Source organism: Pan paniscus, chromosome 3, assembly GCF_029289425.2.
Source record: "Pan paniscus chromosome 3, NHGRI_mPanPan1-v2.0_pri, whole genome shotgun sequence".
Lineage (NCBI taxonomy): Eukaryota > Metazoa > Chordata > Mammalia > Primates > Hominidae > Pan > Pan paniscus.
The window spans coordinates 182124021-182141592 of record NC_073252.2 but is presented as its reverse complement, the minus strand read 5'-3'; the positions used below and the strand labels follow the sequence as shown (position 1 = coordinate 182141592).

At 45.9% G+C, this 17572-nt stretch overlaps 1 protein-coding gene across 3 annotated transcripts in view; it reads left to right on the top strand.

Annotated features, from left to right (window-relative positions):
* Nucleotides 1–17572, top strand: part of IRF2 (interferon regulatory factor 2) — an 86858-nt gene that overhangs the window by 56958 nt on the left and 12328 nt on the right. For all 3 annotated transcript variants that reach the window (XM_003823459.5, XM_063604013.1, XM_063604014.1), the window contains exon 6: nucleotides 9306–9423. In XM_003823459.5, the coding sequence (XP_003823507.1) occupies nucleotides 9306–9423 (118 nt within the window). The remainder of the gene's footprint in view (nucleotides 1–9305; nucleotides 9424–17572) is intronic.

Genomic DNA, 17572 nt, shown 5'->3' with positions numbered 1-17572 from the left:
GTCAGCTTCTCACTAGGCTGTGTCGTCTGAAGTCCCCTACAGTCTGAGGATCTTTATGCACAGATTAGGTGGCCCTTGTTAAATAGTAAGAGAAGAGCCGAATATGCCCTGCAAAACTGGGGACGAGCTTCAGTGGCTGAGCAGAGAGCATACACTGCGGTCACAGACCCAGGGATCTCAGACAGATTGTCGAGCTCCCTGGCGTCCCTTTGCAGATGAAGAAATTTAGGCGGAGGGTGTTTTTGCAGTGATGCTTTCAGTTTCACTTTTACTAGTTTTTATTTTTAACTAAATTTAAGTATTGTACTGTATTAAAGGCCTAATTTTGTTTTAACTTTTCATTGTGGAAAGATTTTATGCACATAGGAAGGAGACAGTTGAGTAAAATTTACCCCATAGGCTATCATTCAGATTAATTTTAACCTTAATCAGCTCCTGGCCAGTTTTGCTTCATCAATAGCCCCTCCCATTTCCTGACTTCTAACATGAAATTGCAGCCCTTCAACCATTTTTGACTTACAAAAGTAATTTATTTATTTAATTTTTTTTAAACTGAGATGGAGTTTTGCTCTATTGGCACAGGCTGGAGTGCAATGGCGCGATCTTGGCTCATTGCAACCTCCGCCTCCTGGGTTCAAGCGATTCTCCTGCCTCAACCTCCCGAGTAGCTGAGACTACAAACACGTGCCACCATGCCCAGCTAATTTTTGTATTTTTAGTAGAGATGGGGTTTCACCATGTTGGACAGGCTGGTCTTGAACTCCTGACCTTAAGTGATTCGCCCACCTCAGTCTCCCAAAGTGCTGGGAATACAGGCGTGAGCCACGGCACTTGGCCCCAAAACAGTTTTTTATAGTTCAGCTTTTTTTTGAACTATTTTTTGGAATTTGAAGCAAATTCCAAACCTCATAGCATTTCTTCCATAATAGTTCAGTCTATATATTTAAAAGATAAGTGCTCTGTAAAAATACCATGATGTCATTACTGTACCTGAAAAAGTTCACAGTAATTTCTCAATATCAGTGAATATCCAGCCAGTGGTCAGAGTTTCAGTTGTTTCATACATGTTATAACATTCGTGTAGTTTGTTACTTAAATTAAGACCCATATAAAATCCACATGTGATTTTTGAATGTCTTTTAAGTATTTTTTAAGTATATATGTTTCTCCTATATTACCTCTTAAAACATTTTTTTTTTTTTACAATTGAACAAACCTAGTTGTTAGCCATATCATTTCTCACAGTTTTTGTTTTTGTTTTTGTTTTTTTGTTTTTTTTTTTGAGACAAGGTCTTACTCTGTCACCCAGGCTGGAGTGAAGTGATGCGATCATGGCTCACTGCAGCCCCAACCTCCCGGGCTCAGGTGATCCTCCCGCCTCAGCCTCCCTCTAGTAGTTGGGTCTACAGGTGTGTGCCACCAAGCATGGATAATTTAAAAAAATTTTCTTTTATAGAGGTGAGGTTTCATTCTGTTGCCCAGGCTGGTCTCAAACTCCTGGCCTCAAGTAATCCTCTTGCCTCGGCTTCCCAAAATGTTGGAATTACAAGTGTGAGCCTGGCTGAGTTTGTATTTTTAGGGCCTACGTTTTGATTCATGTTATTTAGTCAGAAAAGCACAGCTTTCTCACACATGTGTGAGAATTTGCTACAATTTCAAGTGTGACTGAATCGCATTTACTACTCTTCTCCCATTATCTAGCTCAGTGCCTGGCCCAGAACATATCACTAATACGTATTTGATAACTGAATAGATGCATCCGCATTTGTTGACTAAATAGATGTATAAATAAGTAGGATATGTGGGGTGGGAGTGAGGGGTTTTCCATTAGGATGCAGATTTAATTTCATAATCGCAGTTAATGGAGAAATAAGAATGGAGTAACAGATGTTGCCTTTTCAGCACACTTTGCTCACATGTACCCACTGTATTCCATCGAACGCCAGATGCCAATGATGCTAAGATGCACCGTTATTTTATGTATCTCTTAGAAAAACTGCTTCCAATGAAACCATGACACGTAATGGATTGAAAGGCATGTCCTCTTTCAGGGATGTGGCAATGCGAGGAAATGTACATCTTAGTAGTTCATGCCATGTGGTGGTCCCGTTTGTCCGGGATCTCTACAGCCACATCGGCACTGGTGGTGTCTTCACATGGCCCTGAAATGAGCAAGTTGTGGAAGGCACGGTCCTGGGTGGGCTTGACCATCCTGGCCCAGGGAAGTAAGTGAGAGATCCCGTTAGGTGCAGCCGTGTGGGTCAAGAGCCACCTCAGCCAAGTGTGTTTTATGAAATCCTTGTGCCGTGAAGATATGATTCATACCTGAAACTTTTTTCTTGAAAGGACCTGATTCCTTCAGCGGAAGGCAGGTGATTCATTAGGCCTAAACACAGCCTTACTTTTGAATTTAGATCTACTTGCATTGTGCTTTCCAGTGTAGCAGGGAAGCTCAGAAGAGGCCAGTGGGCTTCCCGAGTTCTGTGCTTCCTGGCTGTTCAAGCTATTGTGTGGACTCAGTGTCTCTGTAGAGTGTTTGAAAAGTGAACTCCCTAGGGCGTCTGGAATTGGAAAGTCAGAGGACAATTACTAGCTATTAATATATTACTTTTTAATTGTATATCAAAACACCCAAGCACTGAGTTAATATATCCTGTGCAAATATACTAAACCTACTTAGTCTATCCAAATATGTAACTGGATACACTACGTAGGTTTCTTCTACTGAGGAAATTTGTCTTTCATATGGTAACTAGGTATGAAAATTTGCTGTTGAAGCAAGCTTTTCCCAATCTTCAAGTTGAAGTTTTAATTAGCAAACAATGTTTACAACATGTAGGCCAAGTGTTAGAATTTTCTTGGGGTCACTCATGATTTATCTCCATGCTATATGTCCCCCAACAAATAGTCTCCCCGAGACTGGAACACCCAAGGCCCATTGGCCATGTGGCAGGTGCAGAAACGGCCTCAGCATCCTCTGACATTTCGCTTTGTGAGCATATCCCTGCAAACTCAGTCAGCCATGTTTTCCTTGAGCTAAGCCCCACCTGTGCGGCAGTAACTGGATATCTAAGGAAATAAGAACAAGAAAAACAGCTGGGTACAGTGGTACATGCCTGTCCCAGCTACTCAGGAGGCTGAGGTGTAGGAGGATGGCTTGAGCCCAGGAGTTTGAGGCTGCAGTGAGCCGTGATTGCACCACTGCGCTCCAGCCTGGGCAACAGAGCAGGACCCCTTCCCCACCTCAAAAAAGAAAGAAAAACAATAATGGATTCTACATCATCAGTGCATGTATATGTTTCAGAAAATATCATGGAACGGTTTGCTCTGAGACTTCAGACAAGGCCAAGAACAGTAAGAATAGAAGTAGTTAAAACAGAGAGGTGCTAGTTGTTGATATTTTTGAGCTGATTCCAAGTTCCCAGCTATGATTTTTGTCTCACTGAGTTCTCCCTGTGATGGGCAGGTCGTTTCCCTTTTATACATTTAGGAAATGGGTGCACAGAGAAGCGGATTCATTTTCCCAAGGCTGCATTGCTTTACAGAGCTGAGATTTGAATCCAAGTTTGTCCACCGGGTGCCTCGTAGCCTTTGGGGCCTAAGCCAGGCCTTGAGGGGTGGACAGGGTCAAACTGGTCCTTCCCCAGCACTAGGGGCATCAGGAATGAAGGCCTGGAGATGACAGTTGGTTTGTCTTTCCTGGATGAGACAGGAAACTGGCTTAATTAGAGCAGCAGTTTGTGTGAGAGGGCAACGGGAAATACAGGCATGTAGGTGGGGTGAATAGAAATGGGTACTTCCTGCTTCGCAGGGTTGTTTGCAGCTGAAACATACATGCCTTGAAACTGTAAAGTGCTTCCAGATCAAAGTGTTAGTGTTATGAAGGAGACAGAATTGGGAAGGGCTGCCAAAGTCGCTTGGAAAAGATTAGGCCTGGTCTGTATTCGTTCTGAGCACAGACCTATGGGTAGAAGTTATAGAAAAGCAGATAGGGGTTCGGCTGCTCTTTCTCATAGAGCTGTTGGCTCTAACAGTGACCTGAGCTGGATTAACACAGCACACTCCCTGGCAGGGCTGCTACTGGAGTGATCCCTTCACCAGTTGGAAGAGGTCTTCAGCTTTTAAACTTTAATCAAATGAAAGCACACACCAGCAACTCACTTGAAAAACAGATAAGATGAGAGATGCCCTGGGTGAAGCAGGTTATCAGGCTTATTCTGCCTGCCCGGGATCCTCCCCTCCCATGTGGTGGCTCAGAACGGGAGCTCCGAACCCAGTTTGAAGAGCTTGAGGGACAGTTTTACGGAATGAGACACAGTTGAACTCCTTGGAGCACCCTTAGAGCAGGCGGGAATTGATATGTAAGGGAGGCCTTTCTCACCCAGATGGGAAGGAGTGGGAGGCAGGAGAGACTGCTGTGGAAAGGCAGTAGCTGGTGCCACTGGCATGGAGGGAGGAGACGTTTCTCCAGAAAGTGGAAGAGGGTACGGAGGATGCAGATTAAGAGCGGCCTAAAGAGGAGGCCCCGGCGTTTTGCACCTTCAGAAGGGAGTGTTGGGAATGGAGGTCGTTTTGTGGAGAGGGTGTTTCGCTTTGGACATGCTGCCTTTGAAGTGACAGAGAGCCCTGAAGGTAAATGCCAGCTAGAAAGTCGGAGGGTACAGCACTCGAGTGAGTGCCCAACGGGCAGATGTGTGGTCATTTACTTGAGAATGGCGTTGGTAGCTTTGGAAACTGATGCCTTCTCTAAGAGATGCAGACAAAGGCCCGCAGAGAAGATACAGAGAAAAGTGAGCTAAGGGAAAAAGTCAAGAGGGAAGCTGCAGTGAGAGAAGGCAGGAAGAGAATGACGACGGCCTCATTCCAAGCAAGGAGCAGAAGGAAGGTGGTTCTGGGACCGGGCAGGAGGCCCCAGCCTGTCTTACGAGAGCTTCTGTTCTCAGTGGCATTGCGCCTCTGTGCTGGGTGTGTGCACTCGCCAAGGTCCAGTTCCCTGACCTGCTTGTGAAGTCCAGCTGTCAGCCTACACGTTCTGTTAGCAGAGACCTAGAGATGTCCTTAAATTTGATGTCCTTAAATCTGGCTTCAAAGACACTGGCTTTGCACAGATGAGTTAGAGCATTTTGGAAGGTGGGAGGTGGGCTGGAGGCCCATTAAATGGGACTTCAGAGACAAGGGGCATTAGCACAGGGTTGAGACAGCATGGGCTCGGAGCAGAGGGGAGTCCCTCTGCTGTCCTCTAACTCTGGTCTGTCCCCAAGCCCATTCAGCAAGTGTAGCTTCAAGACCAGCTAAAGGTGTATTATTTTACAGGTCTAAAGAAGTGTGCTCCTGTCCCTGAACTCTCTCTTGTGCCAGTTTGCTTTTGCTTAAAATCCCTTAAACCAGAGACCAAACCTTGGATTCTGTAATTATAGCAAAGGTTCTTGAGCATCAATGTTTGGCGGAGTTCGTGCACCCACGTAGACCAATCCTTGGATTCTACAATTAGAGCAAAGATTTTTGAACATAAATGTTTGGTGGAGTTCATGCACCATGGAGGAGTCTGGACCCAAGCAGAGTCTTTTTTTTTTTTTTAATCTTTGGAGCAAGGGGAGAAAATTAAAAGCCAAGAAAGCTATGGGTTACTTGATTTACAGAAGAGCCTCTATCTAAAGTGAGAAAGGGAGCAGACAGAGGGGATGTGAATCCTGGCCAGGATTAACCGGGCCAGGTTATGGTGCAGCAAAGCAGGAGTTGAGCCAGGGCAGGAGTGGGGCATCGGGGGTCCAGGAGAGGCTTCGGGCGAAGAGTGTTCAGGGCCTGCAGGATCTCTGTGTTTATTTTACATAGAGAACTCCACGCCCCTTTTCTTCATTTGAGATCCTTGGATTTTTAATATACCTTAGATTTAGATGTTCCTACTTCTAATCATTTCAAAAATTGTGACCCAGTTTAGTGAAGATCCTTCTCTCCTGGCTCTGCACCCTGGATGGAGGCGTTTCGGGAGGTGCCGGCTCCGTTTTACTGTGCCATTGACTGTACTGTCTGTCCGGAGTAACAGTGTCAGTGAGATGATTGGCACTGATGGCTCTGAAATGACAGGGTTTCTTTTGAAGTGGGGTGAGGGGAGTAACACAGTGTTTGGAATAGTCTCTCCCAGCCTCCATCGGTGGAATATATGATGCCATTATAGAAGTGGTCAGTGCAGGATACAGGGTAAGAATGGAGAGAGTAGAAGGCTGGGCATGGTGGCTCACGTCTTTAATCCCAGCACTTTGGGAGGCCGAGGTGGGCAGATCACCTGAGGTCAGGGGTTCGAGACCAGCCTGGCCAACATGGTGAAACCCCGTCTCTACTAAAAATACAAAAAATTAGCCAGGCATGGTGGCAGGCACCTGTAATCCCAGCTACTTGGGAGGCTGAGGCAGGAGAATCTCTTGAACCCGGGAGGCGGAGGTTGCAGTGAGCCAAGATCACGCCATTGCACTCTAGCCTGGGTGATAGTGTGACACCCCATGTCAAAAAAAAAAAAAAGTATGGAGAGAGAGTAGAACAGTGTTCAAAAGAGTGTCTCAGTCTCCACTGGAATTAGGGCAGGATACAAGGGCTTCTTAAGACAGAAAGCTCCTGGAATTGAACCATATTTCGTGACCAAAGACAGAGTTCAGTTCCGGTGTCTCCGCAGGCTAAAAGTAGCGTGATCTTGGAAAATTAATTTAGTCTCTGAGTCGTCGTTTTCTCAAGTGATAAAAGTATCACTTGTCACTAATTAAACTGTAGATCATGTGTAACACTTAGAGGTCTTCAATGGAGAAATCAGAATTAATTTAGCTTTTTAAATATATGCAAGCCTGACTGCCTCATTACTTTTATAAGAAACCTAGAAACAGAATGACTAAAAAAATAAGGTCAGACAGCAAAGGAAGCCCATACAAATGAGCAGTTCTCTTGTAACTTCTTCAGAGGCCTGTGCTTAGTTCTTTTTGAGGGAGTTGAAGAAATGGAGGTGGAATAGTGAAAGGTGGGGCATGACTCGGGGTGGGGAAACTGACCAGGGGTCATTGAGGACGCCATTGAGAAAGGAGGCTGCTGTTGGAGAGGTGGAGAATTGCAGCAGTGTCAGACAGTTCAGGCCACCATGGAAGGACAGCATGGTCCATCAGAGGTCAGAATATGGGGCTGGGGGAAGGGATTTGAGAAAAGGCCCTTGGATTTGGGAGAGCACAGTTTTGTTGGTGACCTTTGGTGATGGTGAGTACTTATTTACTAGTAAGTGCCATGTACGTAGTTAGCTCATTTAATCTTCACCTTATCCCTATGACGTGGGTCCTGTTATTGTCCTCAGTTTACAACTGTCCGCAGTGCCCTAGGGTGGCTTACGGAAGTTAAATAAGGAGCTGCAACCAGTGAGGAGTGGAGGTGCCAGGCTTTGCTCCAGGCCCTTCTGATTCCAAAGCCCGAGCTCTCAAGACCCTTCTGGGAGCTTGATTCTGCAGGTGGAGAGGAAGCGAGACCACAGGAACTAATGGGGGCCCAGGTGGAGAGGCGAAGTCCGGAAAGGCAGACAGCGGGTCGGAAGTTTGGTTGTGAAGGAAGGGAAAACCTGCTGACTCGCCCAGGTCACAGGCAAGTGGTTTTTTGTTTTTTGTTTTTTGTTTTTTTTTTCAGAAAGGGCAGACTTTTTTTTTTTTTGTCTTTAAGAATCAGGCTCTCACTCTGTCACCCAGGCTGGAGTGCAGTGACATGATCATAGCTCATTGCATCCTTGAACTCCTGGGCTCAAGAGAGCCTCCCAACACCACAGCCTCCCAAGTACCCAGGACAAGAGGCGTGCACCGCCACACCCGGCTAATGCTTTCATTTTTTGTAGAGACAGGGTCTTGCTATGTTGCCCAGGCCGGTCTCGAACTCCTGGGCTGAAACGATCCTGCAGCCTCAGCCTCCCAAAGTGCTGAGATTCCAGGGTGAGCCACCGTGCTTGGCCCAAGAAAAGGCAGACTTCTTATTTAGAACCTGTAAGAGAGAAGAGTGCAAGATGCTGGGGGAGAAAGGAGTAAAAATCGTGCCTGGTAGGGATGGATATTCTGGGCCTGCCCTTATGTTGGACCTTCAGGACATCTGGTAAACCAGGCAGTGTATAGTTTGTTTAAAAACCGAGCTATACAGTGGAGTGATGCCTTTGAAGTCATGTTATTAAGGTGGGAGTTTGCCAGGTGGGATTATGAAGGAGGAGGTTATTTCCCCTCCTTCCGTTAGTGACTTTTTGAGGATTTTGGGGGGATTGATTCCAAGTAGTGTATAAATAAGCTGATGAGAACACCCACCATGTTTCAGAGCCGACCACTGTTGACTTTTCCAAGCACAGTCACGTCTACTTGCATGATCCTCTGCTTCCAGTCCTGTGTTCCTTCTGCTCTCTACCCTCTTCCGCTTGGGATTCCTTGGGTGTTGTCCTGTGTGGCTTTTGTCTGACTTGATTGCTATCATAGCAGCAGATGCAAACTTACCTTGAGAGCTGAACGTCCACAGGCACCTCAGGGCTGGCTTTTGCAGAGCTGTTTAGTACAAGGGAGTGGAGAGTTCTGGTGCACTTGGAAAAAAAGCACACATTTAGAGCTCCAGTAAAGGAAAGGAATTTGTTCTCATTATTTCATTAGTGTGCACGTGCAGAATTCTTGGGCTGGATGAGATATTCGGCCACCTGAAGGGCATTTATGTAAAGCCCATGGTGTGGGGTTGCCCGGCTGGACTCAGGCCAAGGTGATCATCCAGCCATCCAGTGCAGGGCCTCAGGTGGCCAGAGGCCATGGCAAAACTTATCTGCAGAGAATTCATCTACAACGTCCTCTGGGCTCCTGTTCTTGGGCCAGTCACTGAGGCAGAGCTTTTCCTAAGAAATAATTATGAAAGAGGTAGCATGATTCCTCCCTTAGGAGAAAGCCAGGCATTGATTCTTTTGAGCACCCCCTCAGCGGAGGAGAGTGTAGAATCCACGCAGTGCAGCATTTTACAGAGACAATGATGCAGCTCTGCGTAGCCCCAAAGCTATTGTCTGCAGGTGGAAGCATTTCCTAAAGGCAAGCCAGATGGGCCGGTACCGTTTCCTTGAAGGAAAATGGAAGGGGCTGAATACCCAGCGGTGTTCCCTGGGCAGAAATGTGCTTTAAAACAGGCCAGTTTAAAGAAGCAGGGAATGAATGTATTCGGCAGCTGAACATGAATGACCCTAGCATTAAAGAAAGTAGGCAGAGGGTAGAATTTCAGCTAAGAGAAGGGAGGGGAAAGGAAGTGTTCTCAATTCTTTTTTCTTTTCTTCTTCCTAGCAAGAACCAGTTGAGTCATCTCTGGGGCTTAGTAATGGAGTAAGTGATCTTTCTCCTGAGTATGCGGTCCTGACTTCAACTATAAAAAATGAAGTGGATAGTACGGTGAACATCATAGGTAAACTGTTTTGACGTCTCATTTTTTATACATACCAGCAGCCCCCTGGGGTCTAAAATTTGTAAAACAGTGAACTTCAAATAACATAGTCAGTGGGAGGAGGTCTTGGAATCATCTCAGAATGCAAGTTCCAGCCCCCAGATTTCAAGGCTGAGAAACGAAGGCTTTTGAGGATCAGATAAAGGAACTTAGACGGGTCAGCCTCCGTGGAAGAAGGCTGGGGTGACCTCTCAGGAAAAATGTTTGTTTCCCGGCGGCTCGTGGCTAGCGATCCCAGTCTTTCACTATTTGGTTCACGTGGACAAAAGAGTATTTATTTAACTCGGGAACCAAGGAGAGGGAAGATGGTCCTCGCGAGTCCTCTCAGCAACTGCTTCCTGGCAGACAGAGAAACTGAGGCACAGAGACATGTTGCCAAAGGGCCCACTCTGATTCAGCAGATATGTTTGAGCACCTTCTGTATATCAGACTCAGTACTAGGAGCAGGAAATAGATGGAGGAGGCCCAATTTCTTTTTTCATGGAGGGACAGAGATAGTAAACAAAGACACCCCCCGATAACTGCAGTGTTACCATGTGTGGTAAATACTGCAAAAAAAAAAGAAAGGGGAGAGAAAAATCAAGGCACCAAATTTAGATTGGAGGTCTCAGAGGAGCAGTGTTTTCCCTCCTTCGTAACAGTTGAACAACTTCCAGATGTAGCTAGCTGCGCACCCCCCCGAGGAGAGCAGGGTCTTTACAATGAAGACACATCTTCTGATGTTCCTTCTCTCCTGTATGGCCAGATGCACAGGTATAGTGCCCAAAAGACCTCAGCCTGCTTTCCCTTTAAGGGGAAGGAGAAGAAAAATCTCCTTTTTATTTTTACTTTCTTTCAGCATTGAATTTTTGTTGTGTGTGTGGTGACTTCTGTTTTTGGGAAACGGAAGAAGCCAGCAGCATGCTGAATTGTCCTGACAGGCCTCCGCTGGCCTCTTGCCGAGGTTAGCAGTGCTTTTTTTGTATTTAAACCATCTCCCGGGCAGTGTAAAAAGTTTGCAGGTGCGGACATTCTGTCTGACTGGTCTCGGCAGTGCTCTATAACCCTGTTGTGTTTCTTGATAAAACACAGCCGCACCCTTTAATAAAGCAAAGATTGCTATGAAACCAGAGAGTCTATTCATTACTGTGGAGTAACTAGAGCAGTCTGTAGTGACTAGACATACGGCAATTAGGAAGTCATGGAGTTGGGATTTTTGTCTTAATTTTGGCTGCTCCAAGTGCCCCCTGTAGGATATTCTTTTTTCGGGAATTGTTTCCAAACTTGCCTGTCTTTATCTATGGTGAAACTCAAGCCACTTTTTAAGGCAAGCCTGCAAACCCAAGTATCAACATGGGCTCCTGAAGGCACAGGAGAGCAGATTCACAGCTTACTGACCAGTGTTAGGGTCCCCACGAGGGCCACCCATTTGAACTCAAGGTTGGCAGACTCTGGTCCCAGCACTTGCCGTGGTTTCAGGATGGCCAGAGGTGACACAGGGCTATGGAACCCTGGGTCTTCATCTCTTCCCATATCCTTTGTTTCCCCTTCTTTTTGCCATATTTTATTGTGCTTCAGATAGAACTTTTATTTATAAGATAAAAAGTAGCTCTGAGGCTGGGCGCGGTGGCTCATGCCTGTAATCCCAGCACTTTGGGAGGCCGAGGTGGGTGGTTCACGAGCTCAGCAGATCAAGACCATCCTGGCCAATATGGTGAAACCCTGTCTCTACTAAAAATACAAAAATTAGCTGGGCGTGGTGGCAGGTGCCTGTAGTCCCAGCTACTCAGGAGGCTGAGGCAGGAGAATCGATTGAACCCAGGAGGCGGAGGTTGCAGTGAGCCAAGATGGCACCACTGCGCTCCAGCCTGGGTGACAGAGGGAGACTGCCTCAAAAAAAAAAAAAAAAAAAAAAGATAAAAAGTAGCTCTGGGTGAGTCTTTAGATGGAAGGCACCACCTCTTAGGAGGTCACCCATGCTGTCAGCCGTGCCCATGCCTTCTTCCTGGAAGCTGAGTTGTTCACCCCTTAGGAGAAGGGGCCTGAGACAAGGCATTCGATTTTATCCACACCCCTAGAATGCTCTTAGCAAGATGAAACTCCATATGAGATGTGAACTCTTACATCGCAATATGCCCAGACACAGAACCCACAACAACATACTTTATTCTTGGCTGTATTGGACCTGGAGCACCTGGGCACTGAGGTGAGACTGTGGGGCCACTCCTCAGTCACCAGGTGCCAACCGAGAGACCTGGGCAGTGGAGTTGGGCTGCTGTGTTTTCAGCCTTAAGAAGTTTTTATTTACTCAAGAAAGCTGTCATCTTTTTGTGAGGCTATATATTATTTTCTCCTTCCCTCTCTCCCTGGCTGCCACTGCCTCGTTTGTAATTAGCTGTCAGCTCCTCCTATCTTCCCTCACCGTACTTCTCAAGTCCATCCCCTTGTTTCTGACACTGTGTGTGGGCCTGCCTTGGCTGTCACCTGGGCTCTGCTTCCATTCTGCTCCCCATTTATTCTTCTCACAAAATAAAGAATGCCAGTGTCATCATGTCACCACTGCCCCTAAGAGAAGGAGCTGAGTTCCCCCAGGTCCCCGGGGTCTGGCATGATCTAGGCCCTGCCCACCGCTTTCATACCTGTCTTTGAACTTGAATTACTCTGAACAAGTTAAGCTCCCTGTGGCTGCTCATAGAGACAGTGAGGTTGGTGGTGGGTCTCCTTATGGTGGAGCAGCTGCAAAGGCTTTGTCCACAGGGCACAGTGAGGGGTGGACATGTGGCAGTTCCAGCAGGAGGTATAGCTCCAGCCCAACACGTCTCATCCACACTTCCGCTCCCAGATCATTGACCCTTGAGACACTGGTTACCTCTACTGAGTTTTGTTTTGTTTTGTTTTTTTTTTGAGACCGAGTTTCACTCTGTTGCCCAGGCTGGAGTGCAGTGGCGCAATCTCGGCTCACTGCAACCTCCGCCTCCTGGGTTCAAGCGATTCTCCTGCCTCAGCTTCCCAAGTAGCTGGGATTACAGGGATGCGCCACCACGCCTGGGTAATTTTTTTTGTATTTAGTAGAGATGGAGTTTCACCATGTTGGTCAGGCTGGTCTTGAACTGCTGACCTCAAATGATCCACCTACCTCGGTCTCCCAAAGTGCTAGGATTACAGGTGTGAGCCACCGCGCCTGGCCTCTACTGAGTTTTTACTGGGATGCATCCTGTGCTTCCCTTCATGTAGTAGCCTGAGATGCTGTTTTCTCACGGGGTGCAAGGTGCACACTGCCCTGTCCCACTCTTGCCTCCTCCTGCACTCTGTCACCCTGGTGAGGTGTATGCAGCCTGTAGTCAGGGACAGCCTGGCCCAGGCACCTACAGATCCCTGTCTCGGAGTCACCGGCCCCGCGGTGACCTTCTCTCCCACCATGGCTCTCGAGTGCCTAAACCAAATCATGGCTGTATTTTATACCGAAAGAGCACGAGATTAGAAGTCAAAAGACTTGGGTTCTAGACCTGCTTCTGAAGTTTTTTATTTACCATGTGATTTTGGGCAAACTCCTTAATCTTTTGAAATTCAATTTCTATATAGATTGGAAACAATATATAATTATTTATAAAATGGAAATATTTAAAATTATATAGAAAATGGAAATAATCGTACTGATCCTGCCCATCTCGCAGAGTTATTGTGAGGATGAAGTGAAATGTACAGATAAATCACTCTGGGGCTAGAAGGGGGTAAAATGATATGATTATCATATTACCAAAATCATATTAAAATATATTTGATTAAGAAAAGTAGCCTCCATCTGTGCCGTGTCATCAAGGCTGGTGTGAAGTTTAACTCCTGAAACTTTCAGAGGGGTCGGGGGAAATTTCCCTGCATGATGCTCTGCTGATGGCCTGATTTTTTATGCCTGCTAGTAAGTTTCATTCTTGACTCTGCAGCTACCTGGGTGACCTTAGCAATTTACCTGAGCTCTGGGTTTCAGCTTTTTTCAACTGTAAAATGGTAGGACCAAACCACCTCCAAGGACCCCTCTGTTTCTAATAATCTGCTTTTAAGCACTTTCTCTGAGGCATGGGAGCAAGTTGCTTTCTCAGGTGGAGACCTACATTAAGTCAACAATTGCTAATAAAGTGAGAATGACCTTTTAAAGAAGCAAACCGGTTCATCAGTAACCAGCCATAAATAATATTGTTATAATTCTCAGCAACTAGATTCAGATAAAATTGCATTCCTGTGGGTGACTCTTTTCAGATGTGCTGACTTTAATAAACTGGAGAAACTTAGTGGATTTCTAGTTCTTCTGTTTGAGAATTTCCCTGGCACACAATAGATAACTGTTGAAAAGAAATGTCACTGTTAGTTATGAGCCTGGAGACTCACTAAGGTGAGATTCAAAAGTTTTTATCCTGAGAGGGGCTAAGAAAGCCCTCAGTAGCTCAGTTTGGACTTCATTAACTCTCTCTGTTAGGGAGAGCATATTATAAAGAGTTGAAATTTGGAGTTGGGTAAGGCTAACATTGAATCCCGGTTCTGCTGCTGATTGTCTGTCTGACCTTGAATTAGTCATGTAGTTCTGTCTTGTATGGTTGTTTCAGCATGTCTAGAATAGGGATCACTATTGTGCCTTCCTCATGGGTTGTGAGGTCTTGGGAGGTGGTAGGGAGAAGCAAAGATCAGTGCTCAGAAAGTCAGGTTTTGTCATTATTCAGTCAGGACACTCTTTGGTACCCAGAGGAGTGCCACTTCTGACTGTTTACTGTAGCAGGTAAGTTTGTTATTCCTGTGTCTTTTCACCTGTCAGGAGTCAGTGTTGCTGTCTGTTTTGCCGCTTGGTGGTCCAGGGAAATCAGTTCACATGTCGAGAGAGAGAGAGAGAGAAACAGATAGAGACTGGTTAGTGAGAGTGTTGATGCTCATCTGAGAGCATTTCGATATTGGGATTTCCCTGCTTCTCTCATGGGCTTTCACTCGAGAGCTGGAAAGTTTCTAAAGTACCCACGATGTTTGGATGGAGAGAAGCCATTGTCCCTTACCAGGGCATAAAGCAACACACTCCTATGGGGGAATTTGGCCTGAGAGATAACGTAATTATATTAACTTGGTATCCAGATCATAGCCCAGAAAACAGAATGACTTTTCTGTCCTGGTCAGCCGCATTCAGGATACACCTAAAATCTGCATGGACGTGCTTATCTACTTTTTTCCCCAAGTCATGTATATTAAGTGAAATACGGTAAAATTCACCCCTTTTAAGGCATACGGTCCTATAAATGTTGACAGACGCACTCAGTGATGTAACTACCACCATAGTCAAGACAGAACATTTTCATCACCCCAACATGTTTCCTCCCTGGCCCCAGCCCTCGCACCCACAGTCGGCTGTCTTTATCACTTCCCAAAGGTTTCAAGAGTCCACTTGCCAGAAGTCTTGACATTTTTCTAGAAAACATTAATTGTCACGTCCCGTATTTGCAGATTGTCACAATCCCCTGCAGGACTTCACTCTGGCTCCAGTCAGTGAGCCTCGGCCCCATCACATGTCCATTTATTCAGGGGAGAGTCCCTGAGCGCCTCTCCGGTGGGAGTTGTGAGCATGTGTCATGACTGGACACAAAAAGTTCATACTTTGGTTGAGGAGAGATGCCATTGACCAACTCAAAGCTCCATACAGGTATATAGAGTTAACCAGCAACTTCAGGTCAGAAGTGTCACAAGGTCGCGGCCCATCGTAGTTTCGGCCGAGTGACGGGGACAGTGAGTGAGAGGCACCCAGGGGAGAGAGGCCAGTCTGTGCTGGCGGGTCAGGAAGGGGCTCCAGAAGTCAGGGGCATGGTGAATGCTGCCTGTTGCTCAACCCCCACTCCTGTGCCACTACCTCATTGAAGCCTTTGATTCCTCAAACTGGAAAAAACACCCCACTTCTCTCGCTTCCATTGTATGGCCCCCTTCTTTTTCTTTTCTTTCTTTTCAATGTTCACGGCCTTAAACTGACTCTCTAGATGGTTAGTCGCTGGCCTATAGCCATGTATATGAACTTCTTACAAACCGGATCCTTGACTGCATCGATCTTCCGCTGCTCCTTCTAGCCCTGGGAGGCTGGGAGGTGCAAGCAGGTGTTCCATAAATCTCTGTTAGTTGAATAACCGACTAGGACGTCATGGGGAGAAGCAGTGAGAGAAAGAATTCCTGGTTGGAACAAAGGGATCTGACTAGGGGGATACTTGAGCTGCTGCCATTGTTTGTAGTCCCAGCTGGCTTTGCTGTCTTTCTGTTAGGAGCAACATGCAAAGGAGAGATGAGTTTTGAAATATTGGAAGTTAAAATGGCTTCGACTTAAGTCACATTTATCTAAGACCTTCACTGCCTTAGTATGCAAGGTATCGCTGCGCCCTCCCTCCTCAAACTCTCACACCCCATTTGGTTGCTACCTCCACCCACCAGCTGCTTCTCAGGACTTAGGATAGGGCAGGACATTATCTTGTTTTCCTGCCATTTTATTTTACTTGGCGGGAAGAGGCAGAGGAAACTAGAGAGAGGTTGGTGTAGGTCAGCGTCAGTCTGTGTCTGGTGACCTGCATAACTGATGTCCTCAGCCTCACATAGGATGATCCAAAGGATGGAATAAATGGGCTTGGGAGTCTGCCTGCCATATATAGCCTGCCTGCCTTTTCTTTAATTTTATCCCCACCAGGAAAACCTAAGCAGGATCCGGTTTCCCTTCCATTCTGTATGCTGTGGCTTTTGGACTCTTGTATCACAGCCCCAAATCCCCTTTCTGAGCCTCTTTTGTGCCTTTCCTTTCTTTATTAAAGGACCTATGAATTGCCACTGCCCTCTAAAACCTTCCTTGCGTAGAAATCAGATAATGTGCTTGTCACTCCACAGAAAGCAATTAAAACAGGAACCTGTTTATAAACAAAAATACTTCAGAAAATAAAATACTTGGAGTGATTAAAACGAGCCTCTCCATGACGCCTGGCGTCTCAAGGAGACTGGAATGCGTTCTAACCTGAATACTTTGCTGATTGGTGAGAAAATGACTGCAACATAGAGCACCACATATACTCCAAGCTGTGCGAGTTTGGACAAGTCACTCTCCCTCTCTGTGCCTGAGTTTCTTCATCTATAACAGGATAACGATGCTTTCTCTGTCATCCTTATGGGTTAAAATGTTAAAATAACAGATACAGGTATGAGTAAAACGTTGATGATGGTGGCAAAGTGCTTTGAGGACCTTGGGAATTATTTCTTCACCTTTATTTATTGAAGCTAATTTTCAGGGACATTTCATCCAACTAACAGTGGTATGAGGTCAGTTTCATTCAAAATGAGGGCAGGACCTTAGGGACCTTCAAATTAAAATGGCCATGAAACATCATTACTTACCTATGAGAATGGCCAAAATAAATAAACAGTGACGACACGAAATGCTGCCGAGGCTGTGGAGAAATTTGATCACTCAGACACTGCTGGTGGGAATGTAAAATGGCACGGTCACTCCGGGAAGCAGTTTGGCAATTTTCTTGTAAAATTAAACATGAAATTACCATATGACTCAGCAATTGCATTCTTGGGCATTTATCCCAGAGAAATGGAAACTTATATTCATACAAAACCTGAACACAAACATCCATAGCAGCATTATTTGTAATAGTCAAAGGCTTGTAGCAACTCAGACATCCTTCAGAGGGGAGAATAAACACACTGGTACACCTATACTGTGGAATACTACTCGGCAATTGAAAAGGAACCGATGACTGATACACACAACAACTTGGGTGACTCTGCAGTGAATTATGCTGAGTAAAAAAAAAGCCAGCCCCAAAAGTCTACTGTATGAGTCCATTAATATAACATCCTTGAAATGAACAAATTAATGAAATGGGGAACAGATTAATAGTTGCCCAGGGGTCATGGACAAAGAGATGGATGGGGAGGTACTGAAGGAAGGTGGCTATGGTTACAAAGAGTAACGTGAGAGAGATTGGTCATGATGGAACTGTTTGGTGTTTTGACAGTGGTGGTAGGTACATGAACCTTTATGTGTGATAAAATTGCACTTAGTCCTGGTGCAGGTACACGCTCACACAAAAGAGTGCAAGTAAAACTGAGGAAATCGGAACAAGAT